This window comes from Oncorhynchus keta, chromosome 22 (assembly GCF_023373465.1).
Source record: "Oncorhynchus keta strain PuntledgeMale-10-30-2019 chromosome 22, Oket_V2, whole genome shotgun sequence".
Taxonomy (NCBI): domain Eukaryota; kingdom Metazoa; phylum Chordata; class Actinopteri; order Salmoniformes; family Salmonidae; genus Oncorhynchus; species Oncorhynchus keta.
The window spans coordinates 31222688-31239113 of NC_068442.1; the positions used below are offsets into that span (position 1 = coordinate 31222688).

Genomic DNA, 16426 nt, shown 5'->3' on the forward strand with positions numbered 1-16426 from the left:
CACACAAAAAGTTTATTTAACACAGTAATGTAACAGGTAGCCAACAGCATAACTTCTGATTCACTCTGGGGTTGTTTACTCTCATGATGGGTAACTCAGTTAACAGAGACTGAACAACTCATTATGCAATATTGGTAGAGCCACTGTGTCCTGAAAAATTTACAGAAGAATGTAGATAAATAAATACACATCCTAATAAAACCTTATGCAGTGGTCCAACACACACAAAAATCCCCTGGAACTTTGTACCCCACCATCCCCTTATCATCTGGCTAAGGACCCTGTGCCCTATCCGCCAGCAGGCATGATGGGGTTGAGTCAGTTAAAGACCCTGTCACTCCATGTCCCTCTGTTGACCATGTACCTATCCACATATACATTCTTAATAAATAAAACATGTCACGGACCTCAAGCTCACCTACCTAAAAGTGACTCGTAATTGTATGAGTCAAGTACCTACTCACTTCACAACAACCGTAATTTACCTCAACACCTTGCTGCTCACCAATCCATTTCCCACACATGATTTTAAAACTGAAGTAAACACAGACTGCTACATCATGATTCACATGTCTCTTAATGATGAGGTGTTAATAATATGTATGACCCTATTTGTAGGCTTTTGGCCCAATGACCCTCTTCTGGGTAAAGGAGAATCCCTGGCATCTTCTCTCTCTATGGAAGCCCTCTACTAGCTTCCCTTCCTATGAATATGTTGCAGAGTCATCTAACATCTGTCTTCTCATTAGCCCACATACCCTGAATCTGTGTCACTTGACCTACCCCAAAATTGCCGTGGACTAACTAATATATGGATTAACTAACAATGGTAGTGTGTAAGCACAAATGCATAGGTGGCTTACACTGACAGCATGATGACCCTGAACCCTCACTTCACAAGATGAGCTGCCTATGACACAATCAGGAATGATTCACAGCTTTTCCATTTGTTCAGTGATGTACGCAATTCCCAATGACGTCATCATCATTGATTTGTCAACAAAAGGAGGTGCACAATGACTGGTCAACGGATTTTAGTTGCATGTTATGGACAGTAGCAGTCCACTCAGAATATCTGAGTAATATTTAATCCATGTCACACCATCAAACAGACCCCTCTGAATCAACATGACACAGCATGAAATATTGGGGACGATACCAGTATAATATCGTGGCTAGGAAACAATCCACAAAAAGAATGTAACTTTTTTAGGAAAAAAATAACCCTAATGTTGGAAATAAAAAAATCCCCATGTCATCCAGTCATGTTTATTGTCCAAGCTATAGCACACAATATTTTACAGAGTTTGGTGTGCCACATATTTTCATTTTTGCCATGGAAAAAAATAGAGATACTGGTATTGTCACAGACCAAGAACCTAGGTCAGTAAGAAACTGGTGCTGTGTATTATGGTATGTAAAAGGTTATTATACCAACATTACACCTGGTTGAACTGGGCATATTGAATACTGTTTTACTGAAATTTAACCAGAATTCTGATGCTGAATAATTATGTAGCAGTTTGTTTAACCTCAGCTATACATTTCACCGCGGCAAATGGTGGACACCACCCTGATACCTTAATCTAATCCCATACCTCATTGTCAACCCCGGGATCATGCTTCTTCCTCCATCACACACTTTGGTTGTACATCCTCTTTCCATATCCAGGAACATAGTCAGGATCTGAATCTTGTGTTTCGGGACCTTCATCAGAGCTTGACTCAAAACTAGAATAGAGCGTGTTTAAATCATAAGAATACACTGGAGTTTTTTCCACTTGTTCTTCATCATCCTCTTCACCATCATCACGGTCTTCCTCCTCAGTGGTCTTGGTCCCTCTTAGCTCTGCAGCCATGCTACACTCCTGCTGGGTCAGTTTTCGGAGCCGCACAAATGGCTGTAGAAACTTTGATATAAGCAGAAGAGCCTGACTCTCCATAGACAGTCTCAGCTTGACCTTATGTGTTCTACTGGCCTCTGGGCTGTCTGCTGGTTCTCCAGCCTGTTCAGAATGGGCTCTGTCATCGAGGTCCGTAGGTTGTGATACAGCCACTGTTTGAGGAGGGGAAGGGCTCTGTGTGGCCAGAGTTAGATGTTGGGGTTGACAAAGGGTGAGGAGGGATGGGGTCAAGTCTTGTGATGAGGTGAAAGAGGACCCCTGACAGTGCACTGGGGTATCACTCTTTTCACACAGCAGTTCTTCAGAGCACTCCTGCAGAATGCTCCTCACCCATTTCTGGTGTTTAGAGCACAGCTGCAGTGGGGAGGCCTCAGGCACCTCATTGTTCTGCCTGTCCTCCACCTCCGTCCTGCCTCGGCTCCCCTCCTCCCCATCAGAGACTTCCTCCTCCAGGAGGAGTGGACTGTCTTTGGACAGATCCACCCCCAGCTCCACGGTAAGGGCCTGTGGCTCTAAACTTTGCTCAGCTGCACAAGCATGGTGTGGACCCAACCCCAATGAGTTGGATCTCTCCTCTCGGTTATCTTGACAGATACCCTGGAATGCGTAGAGACTTGTCCTGTCAAGCTGTGACTGCCCGTCTTTGTGTGTTCTCTCCTTGGGCAACCTTAGCACAACTTTCGAGGTCACAGGACCCTCCAGCTCCCGGCCTATTCCCCTCTCCTGTGCTGATACCTTATGGGCTCCGTGGCTGGGATGGCATCTTGAAGAAGACTTGTCTGAAGGAATAGAAAGACAACATATTTATCTACAGTACTATAGGTTCCTGGTGGTCTTACATACTGTACTGTGTTTACATCTGTATGTCATTGTTAATATGCTGAGTTTGTTGACCAGAGTGGAATAGCCTCTTCAAGGACGCAGCAAGGGAGGTGGAGTCACAGGTAATTAACGGCAATAGTAACTCCTCTTCGTATGCCATTGGACCCTCCTGCTTCAACAGCTATAGGCACATTCACATGGATAACAAGGACATTGACAGTTATGTAATAGCATGAGAACATACATTCTCTATTTGATTGAATCCTCAAACAATCTCAATAATTATTGTATGTACACACACCTGGTCAAAATAGGTATCGCTCTGCAGCGTCGACTCCAGTACCTGAAGGTAATGCAGCAACCTGTCCTCCAGTTTCTGGGCATAGCATTCTCCATATTGGTCCTCCATCAAATCCTGAAAGAGAACCTGCAGATCAATACATATACTCCATCCTACACACAATACCTCAACCCTAGTGGAGGCGACAGGCATTGCTCCATCAAACCATCTCCATTGTTTTGGAGTTCCATCACAAGCAACTAAAGGCTGAGTGTAGCAAGAGGCTGGGTATATAGCATCCCCTACTGTACAGCAAAGGAACTACTACCCAGACTTTATAATGGCACTATCATCTCAGACTGGCCTATTACGTATTCAGCATTGTACGTCTTCTTTAGGAACCACTGAATCCAGGAATAGTTGAAGGTCACAGTTCACATAGTTGAAGGTCACAAGGCATAAAGATGTCAATTACACCTATGTAATCATGCCAGTGTTCATTCTGGCACTCTTTTAGATTTTGTCTAGTCTTAGTCATTTTATATAATATTATTAAGTCTTAGTCACTTGAATAATGATTTTGTCTAGTTATTGTCAAAATGACAAAAACAGTGGGCCATTTTAGTAAACTAAACTTTTATTTTAGTCACATCACATCAGTAAAGTAAACACAAATGACTGTCTTCCATGTGCACAAACATAAATAGCCTTGTCTTACCAACATATTTTTCTGCATACCATCCTATTCTCTTCCCAACAGCAGAAATGACAAACATACACTGTATAAGAATTATCTGGCCATGTAAATTCCTAATTCATCCGACATAGATATTGTACATTATATACAAAAGAAAGACACCCAATCGCAGAGAGAGACAAAGAGAGTAGCTCAATCACCTCAAAAGTATTATGGGTTGCACCGCCGTAACTCGTCTCTCATAAACATTCCACAGATGCCGCGGCCACATTGATGTCCAAAAGTAGAATGGAGATATTTTTTGGTACCCTTCCCCAGATCCATGGCTCGACACAATCCTCTCTCAGAGCTCTATGAACAATTCCTTCAACATCATTTTCATTTTTTGCTCTGACATGCACTGTCAACTGTGGGACCTTATATAGACAGGTGTGTGACTTTCCAAATCATGTTCGATCAATTTAAATTTACCACAGGTGGACTCCAATCTAGTTGTAGAAACATCTCAAGGATGATCAATGTAAACAGGATGCACCTGAGCTCAATTTTGAGTCTCATAGCAAAGGGTCTGAAAAGTTATGTAAATAAGGTATCCATTTTCACTTTGTCATTATGGGGTATTGTGTTTAGATAGATGATGAAAAAAATATATTGAATCAATTTTAGAATAAGTCTAACAAAATGTGGTACTAGTCAAGGGGTCTGAACACTTTCCAAATGCATTGTATATAGCTAGGCAATGAGGTAACATGACTGAAGAAGGTGTAGCCTAAACAAATATTTAACTGTCTGGTCTGTAAGCAGCCTAGTTGTAGAATGGTTGCGCTATGCTTTATGAATGTAAAATTTGGCGCCAATGCACAATAGAAAGAAAAATCAAATGTAACACCGGTATTATGAGTCATATCTTTTGAATGGTAATGGCTAGAATCAAACCGTTTTCTCTGAGGAAAGACTTCGATAGGATGTTGGCTACATAACCCGGCTATGAAATTCAGTGGGGAAAGTGCAAGGGTTGAGCAAGACTACAAATTCAAAAACGTTTCTATAGTCAACAGGGATAAAAACATACTGTTGTGTCCTTCCCACTGATTAACAGAACTGTGCAATCTGTGCTGCTAATATTAAAATTGTGCTTACCACTGAAAAGCTCTCAATCTCGCCAAAAACTCTTATTCTGTCCCCTTAGTAGTCAGATTTTAGTCAAAGAGAATTTCAACTCGTCTACACTAAAATAAAACATTTGCTTTGTTCTAGTTCTTTTCTGGGTGTATTTAGTCAGTTATAGTCTCGTCAATTGCCACTGAAAAATAGGGGTTTGATGATTATTTGTCACTATTTTTGTTGACGAATTTAACACTGAATTGTGTGAGACAAAGAGGGGAATAGAAAGGGGGTGTTAAACAGACGATGGGGGTTTAGCTAACCTTGATATAAGAGTTGCGCATGGACATGTCCATTGCAAGAGTCTGGGCCAAAGCCTTAAAGTCCTGGTGGTTCTTCCTCATTAGGTGCATCTCTTGTCGGCTCTGAAGAGGAACAAAGAAAGGCGACATTTAGCTCAGCAACCCAATACTCACTGGGTCGGTCAGAGATGCTGATACTCTTGATATACAACTGATTCAGTTTAGTCAACAGTGTCATCCAAAGTAATCAAATTAGGCAGTTATAATGCATTTACTTACACATTCATGGTACTGAGGTAGTCTACTTGGAAAAAACTTAATGATCTTCAAAACAGTGTTGACAATACCTTGGTCTTCCCGAAGCTTCCACATAATTATCTGTACCAGAATACAAATCAAACACAGCTGCTCATTTTGTTCCACCAAAACTCAAATCAACAAACACAGCATAGTTAAAATAACTGTACCTGAACAAGTCAGCCCAACTTATTAGTAGGCATACATGGCCTTGGAAACCTCTCTATGCATCCACATATTGCGATTTCCCACCCCTTTCCTGTAACTGTTCTCTACCTTATGTGAAACCTCTACATACCTTGGTCTTGAGGCCAAACATGATTTTCATGTGTTTGATAGGGGGCACCAGTCGTGGCAGCAGTGTATAAGTGACATCCATGAACTCCATCACCCTCTCAAAGCTCTTGATGTCTCTTGTCTTCATTATAGAATACGCCTGGGCTGCTGCCACCCGTAACCTCCATGGCTCATCTAGGGTGACAGATTGTAGGTCATCCTCTGGCCATCTGCTGGGGTCCAGAGCTAGAGAACACACACAAACAGGGATATAACAAATAGGTTAAACTTTTAAAGGAATGTCACCTATCATGTCAATTTATCAGCTTGGGGTTATTAATACCATGTTTCAATTCCCTTTTTACCATCTTATTGACTAAATTTAACTTAATTATGTTTTGCATGTCCTATATTAGCCCATATAGGTCTAATAATATAATTTAATTAGTGTCAACTATTTAAAATAATATATTCTGTTTATAAACGGGTGATTATGCAACTTCGGCACTTTTGACTGTGCAAAATTAAAACTGGTTCAAACACCATTTTACCAGTATTTTACTTGTCTTTGATTTGTCTAGAAACTATATCTGACAATGTCTGCGATCTACTATTCAGGAATTTATATTTTTGTCATTTTCCCCAAACAGCCATACACAAATGTCATTTCCATCACGTCATTAAACATACATTTTAGTTGAAAATGAAATATCATACAATTGATTTATAACATATTTCTTATACATTTGTACATGAACTTGTATTGAATATTATTTAAAGTGATTAAGGTTTTCCTAATATTAATCATTCAACACGACGCCTGAATGTATAAACTTGCCTTGGCGACAGCTGAAAACATTTATTTATCATGAAAAATAAGATATTTCCACCCAACCTTTTTGTGAGATTATGATAAACATATGATTTCCATATCTAAAACAAATAAATGTATGTAAATTATACATAATATACGCATTTACCTCAAAATATGGGTTGTGATGGAAATTACTATGTTAAAAAAAAAACGTATGAAAACAATATTTTATTGCAAACATTTTGAACAACTATTGTTAAACATTTCAGACCTATACTGGGTTGAAGGCCCATCACTCACAAAGTGTACAGCAGTAGTCAATGGGCAGAGCTCAAGGAAGTAGGCCAGTGTTTTTGAGAGATGGGCCCAGACAGCAGAGGGGTCATGCCGCATAGAAGAGCTCAGTGAGCAAAGTGAAACTGTATCATTTGTGGTATATCCAACACAGGTGTGGAGGGTCACCTGCTTGTGAGAATCACCAAAGTTAACTGCCTGGATTTCACTGGTGTATTTACACAGGTAGTTCTCTGCAAAGTCAATATGCACAATGATCTCCTCTTTCCCCAGATTCTCTTAATTCTCTCATTTGAGTATTGGTGTTGAATGTTATACAGGTGTTTCCCCAACTTCTCTTTCAATCCTTTGGAGAAGTCCTCCAATAGAATGTGCAGTGTGCCACATACCTTCTCTATTACTGTCAAATGTACAGTGAACTTCTCCATGTTTCCCTCTGTTTTTCTTCTCTCTCTTCAGCTTTGTTTTTCCACTCAAACCACCATGTCTGCTCACCAGCATCAAAGTCAGATGTTTCAAGCTCTTTTGCTTGGCGAAGGGAGCACTCTCTCTATACATGAGCTCTTTCTTCAGGTTCTCACAGCACAAAGACTCAAAAACGTTCTCAATGTTGCTGCAGCTGATCACTTTGTGATACTGTAGTTTGTCCGCCATGAACTGGAGGTTGGCGTGGGTTTTGCAGAGAAATTATATATTTCTCAGCATTCCGTAAAGCATTATCAATTTTGACATTTGTCATTCTAAGATCTCTGTATGCTTTTGTGCGACCTCTTCCAACCTTTTTCCTTCCAGCAAGTATTACATTTCTCATTCATGTTGCAGACGATGAGGAATGGGTATCAGGGTGTGCATCAGGGGCAGGTATGTTAGCCTCATGTTCTGGCTGCAAGTCATCTGGTGACTGAGGTGATGTGTTGCCTGATAGGTAGGTCTCATGTTCTGGCTGCAAGTCATCTGGTGACTGAGGTGATGTGTTGCCTGATAGGTAGGTCTCCTTTGCAACTGTTCTCTTTAAGTCTTCTATTCCGTTGGTTACATTTTCATCTCGTTTCTTTCAGTATCTCTCCCTGTCTTTTTGCAGATGTTCCTGGTATCGTATAGGATCGGTTTTTATTTTGTTTCTATGTCTGTGACCTCTGTGCTGTTTTATGTGGCATCTTCTAAAAATAAAGACAAATACTACTTAGTTTCCAATATGTGCACACCTTGGAGCAGTTTCTAGATTCAATTAATTTAAAACATGATTAAATAAGCCTAAAGTTAAAAATATATATATTTAAAAAATAAAGTAAAAATGAATAAGATAATGGTTTGGGGCGTTTTCACCACTTTCTGTAATTTGGAAATGGGATGGAAATTACATTTCTACAGTTTCTGGAGAAAATCGGCAGACAGCTCAGCATGCTTTGATTAGTATTACAGCTAGCATATTGTTTACCTTAAATACATAAAATATATATTTTTTTAAATCAAAAGTTCTACCACAAATTAAAGAAATTATAGCCTGTTGGGAAATGACTGACAACTAAAATATTAATTGCACAAGCAATATTTCCCTCGATTTTTCTTCATCTTCTGGACATCACATCTGGAACAACTGTCCACTGCAGCCATGTGCTTCAGTGTCACAATGCGTTTCCATTGTAACTAAATTAACATTCGCTTGAAAAAACTTCATTAATGAGGAATTTGTCCTCAGTGGTGGAAATGACACCACTCCCAAAGGACAGGTATATTTTGTGTAGAAAACAATATAAAGGGCATACTCACAATAAATATAGATATAGATTTTATTTAATTGACTCTTTCTGTAGTACATAACATTATATAATGTGTAATTATTAATGTTCTCATAGAAAAACATAGTAGAAGCTTAAGTCTGGGTCAGGGCCAAGGGCAAAATAGTGAAATTGAGGTATAAAATGCATCTGAAACGTAGCTAAATTACTTGATAGAGAGGTGTTTGAAGGGTATGGGGTGATTCCAGTGTGAATTTAACATAGAAATATTTGGATTTGTTTTATTTTTTTAAATAAAATCCCCAAAATTGACCGAGGACATGGAAGTGCCCGTTGTTGCATAATCACCCAAACACGGATTTGAACAAATTGATTTTGTTGTTGTTGCTTACCATCCAATGTGTCCATCATTCTGTGAGCCCAGGCATATTCAATGATCCACATTGGCAGCGTTGGGATGATCTCCAAACATTTAATCTCAGACGGATTGAAATGATTCTCAAGGCTTCTTCCCTCCATCTATTTGAACTGCTGCAAAACGTCCCCAGCAGCGGAATCAGGTGCCTGATTAGATTCGTGTAATTTTAGTCAATCTACTTCTTTTTGGGGGGGGGCTTCTGGTTTAATTTCAGAAACACAAAGACTGTCATTGGTCCTCGATGAATATGTACGGACAAGTTCAGAATTCGCTCGTTAGCGAAAACGTATCCAAAATATTTCCGGGTTAAGACTGTCACGACCTGGTCCGTGCTATCCGGGATCCTTGGGACGTCCTTGCCCTATTGAAGTTGATATGTAAAATGGTTACGGTTAGGTAAGGTTTGTGGTTAGGGTAGCACTATTCGTCAACTGGGAACCGTCTGACCAAACTATGTATAAAACATAATCGCTAGAGGTATATACAGCACAAACTATTCCTGATTATCAACCATTTAAAGGGCCAATCAGTAGTTGAAACAATAAAGTGAACTCACCACTGTTTTGGCAAAAACCTGAGGGATGGGGCTAAAGAAATTGAATCACTCTCAAATTCATAGACAGAACTGACCATCCCTGATATCAAGAATCATAGTTTTAACCATGTTTTGAGGCTATACATACATATACTTTGTTTACAAACATTGGGAGTAAAACAAGCTTATATTTTGGGTTATGATGGGGTATGGCAGTTAAACTAAGCTCATGTGATAAGTTATAAATTATAATTTTAAAAAATCTATGGATATTTACAAATCCAAAAATGTATGTAGCAACCCCTTTAAGCAATCTCAACCCCTTTCAAATAATTCCCGTTTCCACCGTCACATAGACTATGGTGAAGACCTGACCAAATAGTTGACTCGGAAGTGATTATCTGGTTAAACTGTAGTGGGGATGACATGCTTGTGTGTATTTTCATTTTAAAAAGTTAACTACAGTATAACAATGGCATCACTGTCCATACTACAATCAATATAGTAATATGTACATTTAAGGGAAACGTAATTATGTTATGAAAACGTGTAGCACTTGCATGGCATAGATACTCGTGTTAGTCAGACTTTAGTGTTGGTTCAATGTCATCTAGTCTAGTGCGCTAATTTAGCTAGTTGCTGTAGCTATTTGCTTGCTAGCTAGCTTCTCAGTTATGTGATAATGTGAAAGGATTTTGCTCATACCCGGGCCAGAAATACTGATTTGGTAAGCAGGCCATCTTTCATGTACATATCAACCTTTCTCTTTCACCACTATGTTGTTGACCATATTTTGTTGAATTACTTCTTGACAGTTCTTTGCTTGTCTCTTGTAGGTGGGCTGTAAGTTAGCTGACTGACTGCTGCCATGACTGGCAGCAGTCAGGGCCTAAAGAATGTGTGTTTCAAAAGCCCCATGGCCCCATTTCACTGTCTCCATTGGCTGGGTAGTCCCCGTCTAATCTGTGGCCCCTTCTCGGTCTCGACAAGCGTCAAGGTTTGTTCATACCTACAGTATATGAAGCGGAAGATACAGCCCCCGCCAAGTCCTTCATAGTCATACCCCCATGTCTGCCAGGTGGGTGACCTGGTGCTTCGAGTCCAGGCTGCAGTGGTGGACCCTGGGACCGCACAGGGTCCGGAGGCTCAGGAGGTGATCCGCACCAAGGTGAAGGTGATGCAGAAGTTCGAATGTGTGCATCTCAGGTTGTGAAGGTGTTGCGGAAGTTCAAATGTGTGCGTCTTAAGTTGTAGTGTCACTAGCTCTGTCACTAGTATCTTAGCTCTGGAGTTCCCAGAGCGCATGTTAGATCACAGCTTGCCTGCTGCACTTGAAGTCCACAGTCTCACCACTGTGCCTCTGCGGATCTTCATCAACCACCAGCTGCGGGTCCTGGATGGGCTCACTGTTAACCTGTTCTTGACAATACATTTTTCTTCCGAATCGAGAACGAAGAAAGTATCTTAAACTGTGTTCAGTTGCTTCTCCAAAAACCAGAGAATATTCAGAAAGATAGTAAAATCTTTGCCATTTTAGCTGTCAAACATCTTGCATTTCCCAACATTCTTTGCAGGAACAAGTTGTTTTATGTAGATGACAGTGCAACCTGAACAAAGAGGCATTTCTCACTCGATAGTAAAATCCACGTTTTGAATATTCCGTTTTTTTGAACACGGACATTTATAAGATACACTTTTCTTTCGAATCGAGAACGAAGAAAGTAAATTCGTTGAAAATTGGTTCCGACCCTTTCTACTAGCCACGGTATAACAGCTACTATAGAAGAATTCACATATCGCCGTTCTAATGTATAGCTACTTCCACAGAGCAGCTAAATTGACAAATTGAAATAAACTTGCCCAGATTTAATCTACCCAAACCTGCTCTGACTTCAATCACTGGACCCATGGCAGGTCAACATTAAATTAATTATGCATGTGTGTGTGACTGCTTTTATTAATAAGGTTTTCATTTTTGTTTCAAATGCCTGAATGAGAAGGCAGAGCCTGTGACCTGGCAAGTGAGCGGGTGGCCCGCACGCATCCTACAGCTTGAGATGGATCACTTGGATAGAGTCCGGTACATTGACCGCATGGACAGTAAAACCTTCAACGTGAAATGGGCAGCAGTTTCAAACTAACCTTGTCACCCTGATTGAGCACTAAGACAACTTCTTGGACATAATATACAACAGACCATGAAGAAACCTTTCTTACTGATTCTTTATTAATAAATGTATTTATGAAGCCAGATTTGTAGTCTGAATGAATATTGAATTATCTTGCAAGTTGTTTCAAATGTCCACAAACATTAGAGCTAAAATATTGACTCAACTGTGAACTGTCACCCGAGTGGTATACTACGACTTTAGGTTTTCTAAAGCTAGCTATCTTCACATTACAGCTCAGGCTTCATCCGTATTACAACAGTGGATATTGCTCATCCGGCGTGTGCATGTCGCACATCGTACTCATTGAGACAATACTAAAACATCCATCCTTGGGCGATCACATCTTAGCAGGCTGTGGTGTGAAATAGGCCATTAGAAGTTCTGTATTTTATGCTGTCATTGGTGTGCACAGGCACCTTTAAATAATTGTATGAAGTCATACAAGTTTTACTGTGCATGAAGTTTCAAATTCATCCTGTCTTTACTAAATGTAATGTTATAGGTATTTTAATTACTTTTACAAAAAAAGCATTTGATTAATAAAATAGTAATCAGTGGTTTCCCTCAAATGAAAGGGATGATGACGCAATATTTGTGAGAGGGAGGGAATCTTATTTAGTTGGTCCTCAACTCACCGCTCAGACACTTCATTCAGGAGAAGTGGAGTTAGCCTGCCCCGGAGCAGGTCAGTTCTGAAGGATTCATTGCCATATAACTACCTGGCTAAAAGGTGAGCCACTTTCGTATGACTGGTTATCGAGTTTAATTCAGAGTTGACCAAAGTTACCTTGACTCCTCAAACCCCGTACGTAATATACCCTTCAGGTTAGTTATGAAGGATTTGTTGCCATAGAAATTTACCAGGCTAAAAGGTGAGACGTGATCAGTTATCGCGAGTTGAACTCGCAGTTGACCAAAGTTACCTCACTACTCAAACCTGATTTGTAGTATAGGGCTCCGATAGCTGACCGCAGGGAAAACAGCGCTGGGCCAATTATGTACCACAACATCTAAAATGCACGAGACATCTTTTCCAATTTAAATCCCATTTTTATTCAAATAACTTTGACAACAGAACAAATAATGAAAACAAGCAACTTAACCTCAACCCACATTTAGCAATATTATCTTAACTCTTGAGCTGCAACATGTATCACTGGCATTAGACTTTAACATAAGTATAAGGCTTCAGATCCCAACAGTCAATGAGACTGGATGAATTATCATGAAAAACTTTCAGGGCAATTTAAGGTCCTACGGAGTTGACTAAAGTAGAAAAATATAGAAGAGCTTGGCATTTCACTTTTAATCCCTGGGTGGGATAAAGCTAATTTATACAATCGTATTACAAATTAAGAATATTGTGAATTTAAGGCAACGTGTAAGTGATTGCCATCATTATATTTATAGGCATTTTTTTTATTTTTAATCAGTGCTTTTCCCAATTCCATCAAGTACCTTTAAAATGGTTCCTAAATTCAAACTTCAGAGGATTCATCAAAAGGATAGCCACAAACACATTGAAGTGGTGTTCTATACCAACAGTCTTTACAATACACAACACTGCAGTACCTGCATAGTTTGCAAGGGGGCCTTGTGCACCCCAACCCACTTGAGCAGACATCCAACATGAGCATCTTGTGCTTTCTCTGGCACATCTCCAACATTTTACAGGCTCTAGTGTGGAATACCTTGCAGGTGAGGCAGGTAACCTCAGGGTCTGGATTGGCAGTGTTGCAACAGTCATGAAAAGGAATGGGCTGAGGGGTAAGGCTTCCTGCTTCAAAAACATCAAGTGGAGGGCAGAACTCTCTCTTATCCTCATAGAGTGGCACACCTCCCTCTCCAGGACTTCCTAGCAGTTGTGATAATCCACTGCTCTCTCTCTGCTCCTGTAGGACTTCATCACCATCAATATGTTTTACTTCATGACCCTTGTCTTTGCACCTCTCCAATATGGGGCAGTGTAAGGTATTGCAATTCTTGCAATGATGGATGCAAGGGCTAGGGTAGCACTCGATGCAGAACTGACTGCCCCCTGGTGACACAGGGTGGGTATTCCCTGATGCTTTTGCAGACAGCAATTGTGAATCCCCTTTATCTGACCCGCACATGGCCAACTCTTTATTTGGACTTTCCCTTTGCTTGTGAGTTGGGGTGTTTCTGGTTGGTGCTAATGATGGTGTCTTAATCAACTGGCAGTTCAGTGAGGAGACGCAGATATTCTCTCTTTGAGGAGAAAGCCCTCTCGTGTACACCCTTCTTGGTGAACAGAGAGGATCTCTGACTAACCCAACTTCTTTATGCCCATTAAACTCATCATCTGTGTACAAATCCAAGTCTGCCTCTATAGTAGATGACTCAAGAAAATCCCCTTCCTGTGGTATAGTCTCCAACCTTCTCTTGCTGTTGTCCAATGCTATCTGCAGGCTGTGACCTTTCTGCCTCTCCTGCACCAGGTTGAGCTCCCACTCCACCCTTCTGCCCTGGGGTACTATGGCAGACAGCAGTAAGCGACACTCACAACGTGCAGTGAAGAAAGCACAGGACAGGCGGAGAAGGGTGTCCACTGGGAGGGCTGGGGAACACAGCCTAAGCTCTTCACATAGTCTGGCCTCAGAAGCCTGGTACCCAAGCAACCCAAACAGATCGGCCACCTGCTGCATGGACAGCGCCGGCTTGATGTAATGTGTGAACATGCCTGAGAACATCTATAAAAGGAGGAAGGTTGTATTGTTATTAAAATGTAGGAACCGAACAAATTATATTTCTGGACAAAGGCAGTCACACAATTGAAGCCAAAACAGCATTCATGATAAGATTATAAATTGCTGATGAGCACTCTACCAATATACAGGTAATTGCCTAAATGAAGGAAACACTTGACTAAATGAGGGATACAAAGTATATTGAAAGCAGGTGCTTCCACAGGTGTGGTTCCTGAGTTAATTAAGCAATTAAAACATCCCATCATGCTTAGGGTCATGTATAAGAATGACCAGTTGCCCATTAATTTGGCTAGCATGCTAGAAAATAACTCCGACTTAGAAAGTCTCAAAGGAGCATATGGAGTTTAAAAGGGATGTGTGTGTGTCTCAGTCACCAGATCTCAACCCAATTTAACACAGCTTGAAGCACTGCCTGGAGTCAACAAAACACCAAATTATGGAATTTCTCATGGAAGAATGGTGTCGCATCCCTCCAGTATAGTTTCAAACACTTGTAGAATCTATGCCAAGATGCATTGAAGCTGTTCTGGCAGCTCATGGAGGCTCAATGCCCCATCAACACACTGTTGGCATTTCCTTCATTTTCGCAGTTACCAGTATATTCCCCAAATTAGCATACCTTTACCACTCTGTATTCCTTTCTCCAGGGACACAAGTACAGGTTGAGGGATGCCAGTTCCAGCACTTCAAAGGCTCTAGCCAGCCCCTTCAATCCAACTCCTTGTGCTGTCTGAAGCGAGTCCTTCATTACACTGAGGGGGTCCAGTCCCAAGGAATGTGTGTCCTGGGCACAGTCCCCCATCAGCAGTCCCTCTACCTTCTTAATCAGTTCCTCATCTCTGCATACTAGGTTCCAGTCACCCTGCTCAATCCGGTGCTCCAAACTGACCCGGTACAGTTCCACCAGATACCTGGCTTTCTTCCCAGGGACAGTCATCTCAGCTACATAGAAAAAACCCAACAAAGACAAAATAATCAATGAAACCCCTTGACTGAACTCTACTGCAACTGGAATCATTTGACCTAGGTATTGTTTTTAGAAATGACGTCTGTTTATCACACATTTACATCCCAGAAGAATGGTCCCATAACATTCAGTCATTACATTAGGGATGAAAATGTCGCCCTCCCTAAAATGAAAGCGAAAGTGACCTGATAAGACTTGATTAGTTAGCTAGCTTTCTAGCTGAAAAGTAGACAGCGTGTTATAAATATTAGACCAAATGTTACAACTTTTAATTGCGTTACAAGTCAGCAGTAGCGTTAACGTCAAAACACACAATAGTGTGTTAAAAAAAAGCTAGTTATCTAGCTATTTATCTAGCTAGCTTTTGCGCACCTTGCTGGGCTCGGTCAATGACACCAGCCCACCCGTACAATTTTGCTGACACTATGTTTAAAGAAATAATTTTAGCTATGAAATTCAACCACACGACTCCATCGTCCACTTGCTGGTGCGTTTTGGCAACTACGTTAGCTAGCCAGCCAGCTAGCTATAAGCTAAGTAATATAGCTAACTTGCTTACTAGCTAAATACTGAAAACGTATGAAACCCAGTTGCTAAAAAAACAAAAACAACTCACCAACACTTTATATATATATGGTGGGACCTTTCCTTAAACCATCACAAATGCAAGGAACACTGCTGTAAAAATTGACGAGCGTGATTTGAACCCAACCCTGAGTTCCGAAAAATAAACCCCGTCACGTGTCACCCTAAAAGTGTGAGGGCCTTCGATTTAGCTCGGCCGCCAGCCCGGCGTATGGTTTGACAAAATAAGTACATTTTTATACTTCACAAATTACCAAACCATTCAATTGCGTAATTTTGTCTTAATATACAGCAATATAAATATTCAAAATACAGCAAGAGAGTGAGGAGTCTGTGACTATGAATATACATCTACGAATTCAACAGGCTGCTTTGAGCTCATCCGAAATCTATGTTTTTCTCCACCAGAGTGCGCGATATTCTATCGATGTCATTATTTATTCACTAACCACGTTTACATGCATACTGTTTACTGTTGTTTTTCACGGTCTG

At 40.6% G+C, this 16426-nt stretch overlaps 2 protein-coding genes across 3 annotated transcripts; both read right to left on the minus strand.

Moving 5' to 3' along the window:
- Positions 1-1253: 1253 nt before the first annotated feature.
- Positions 1254-9307, minus strand: LOC118401319 (uncharacterized). The gene is made up of 7 exons (XM_035798723.2): positions 8922-9307; positions 5705-5928; positions 5389-5487; positions 5131-5232; positions 3028-3141; positions 2799-2907; positions 1254-2683 (listed from the first exon to the last, which is right to left on the minus strand). Exons 1-7 carry the CDS (start codon positions 9046-9048, stop codon positions 1635-1637), a joined length of 1824 nt encoding a protein of 607 aa, XP_035654616.1. The 5' UTR covers positions 9049-9307; the 3' UTR covers positions 1254-1634.
- A 3375-nt stretch (positions 9308-12682) lies between these two features.
- On the minus strand, positions 12683-16288 carry spata2l (spermatogenesis associated 2-like). 2 transcript variants are annotated; one of them, XM_035798727.2, is made up of 3 exons: positions 15966-16288; positions 15002-15324; positions 12683-14364 (listed from the first exon to the last, which is right to left on the minus strand). In XM_035798727.2, the coding sequence occupies exons 2-3, from the start codon at positions 15317-15319 to the stop codon at positions 13132-13134; spliced, it is 1551 nt and encodes a 516-aa protein (XP_035654620.1). In that variant the 5' UTR covers positions 15320-15324; positions 15966-16288; the 3' UTR covers positions 12683-13131. The 2 variants fall into 2 exon arrangements, with proteins under 2 accessions (XP_035654620.1, XP_035654621.1); XM_035798728.1 differs by lacking the exon at positions 15966-16288 and adding an exon at positions 15722-15897.
- Positions 16289-16426: the final 138 nt, after the last annotated feature.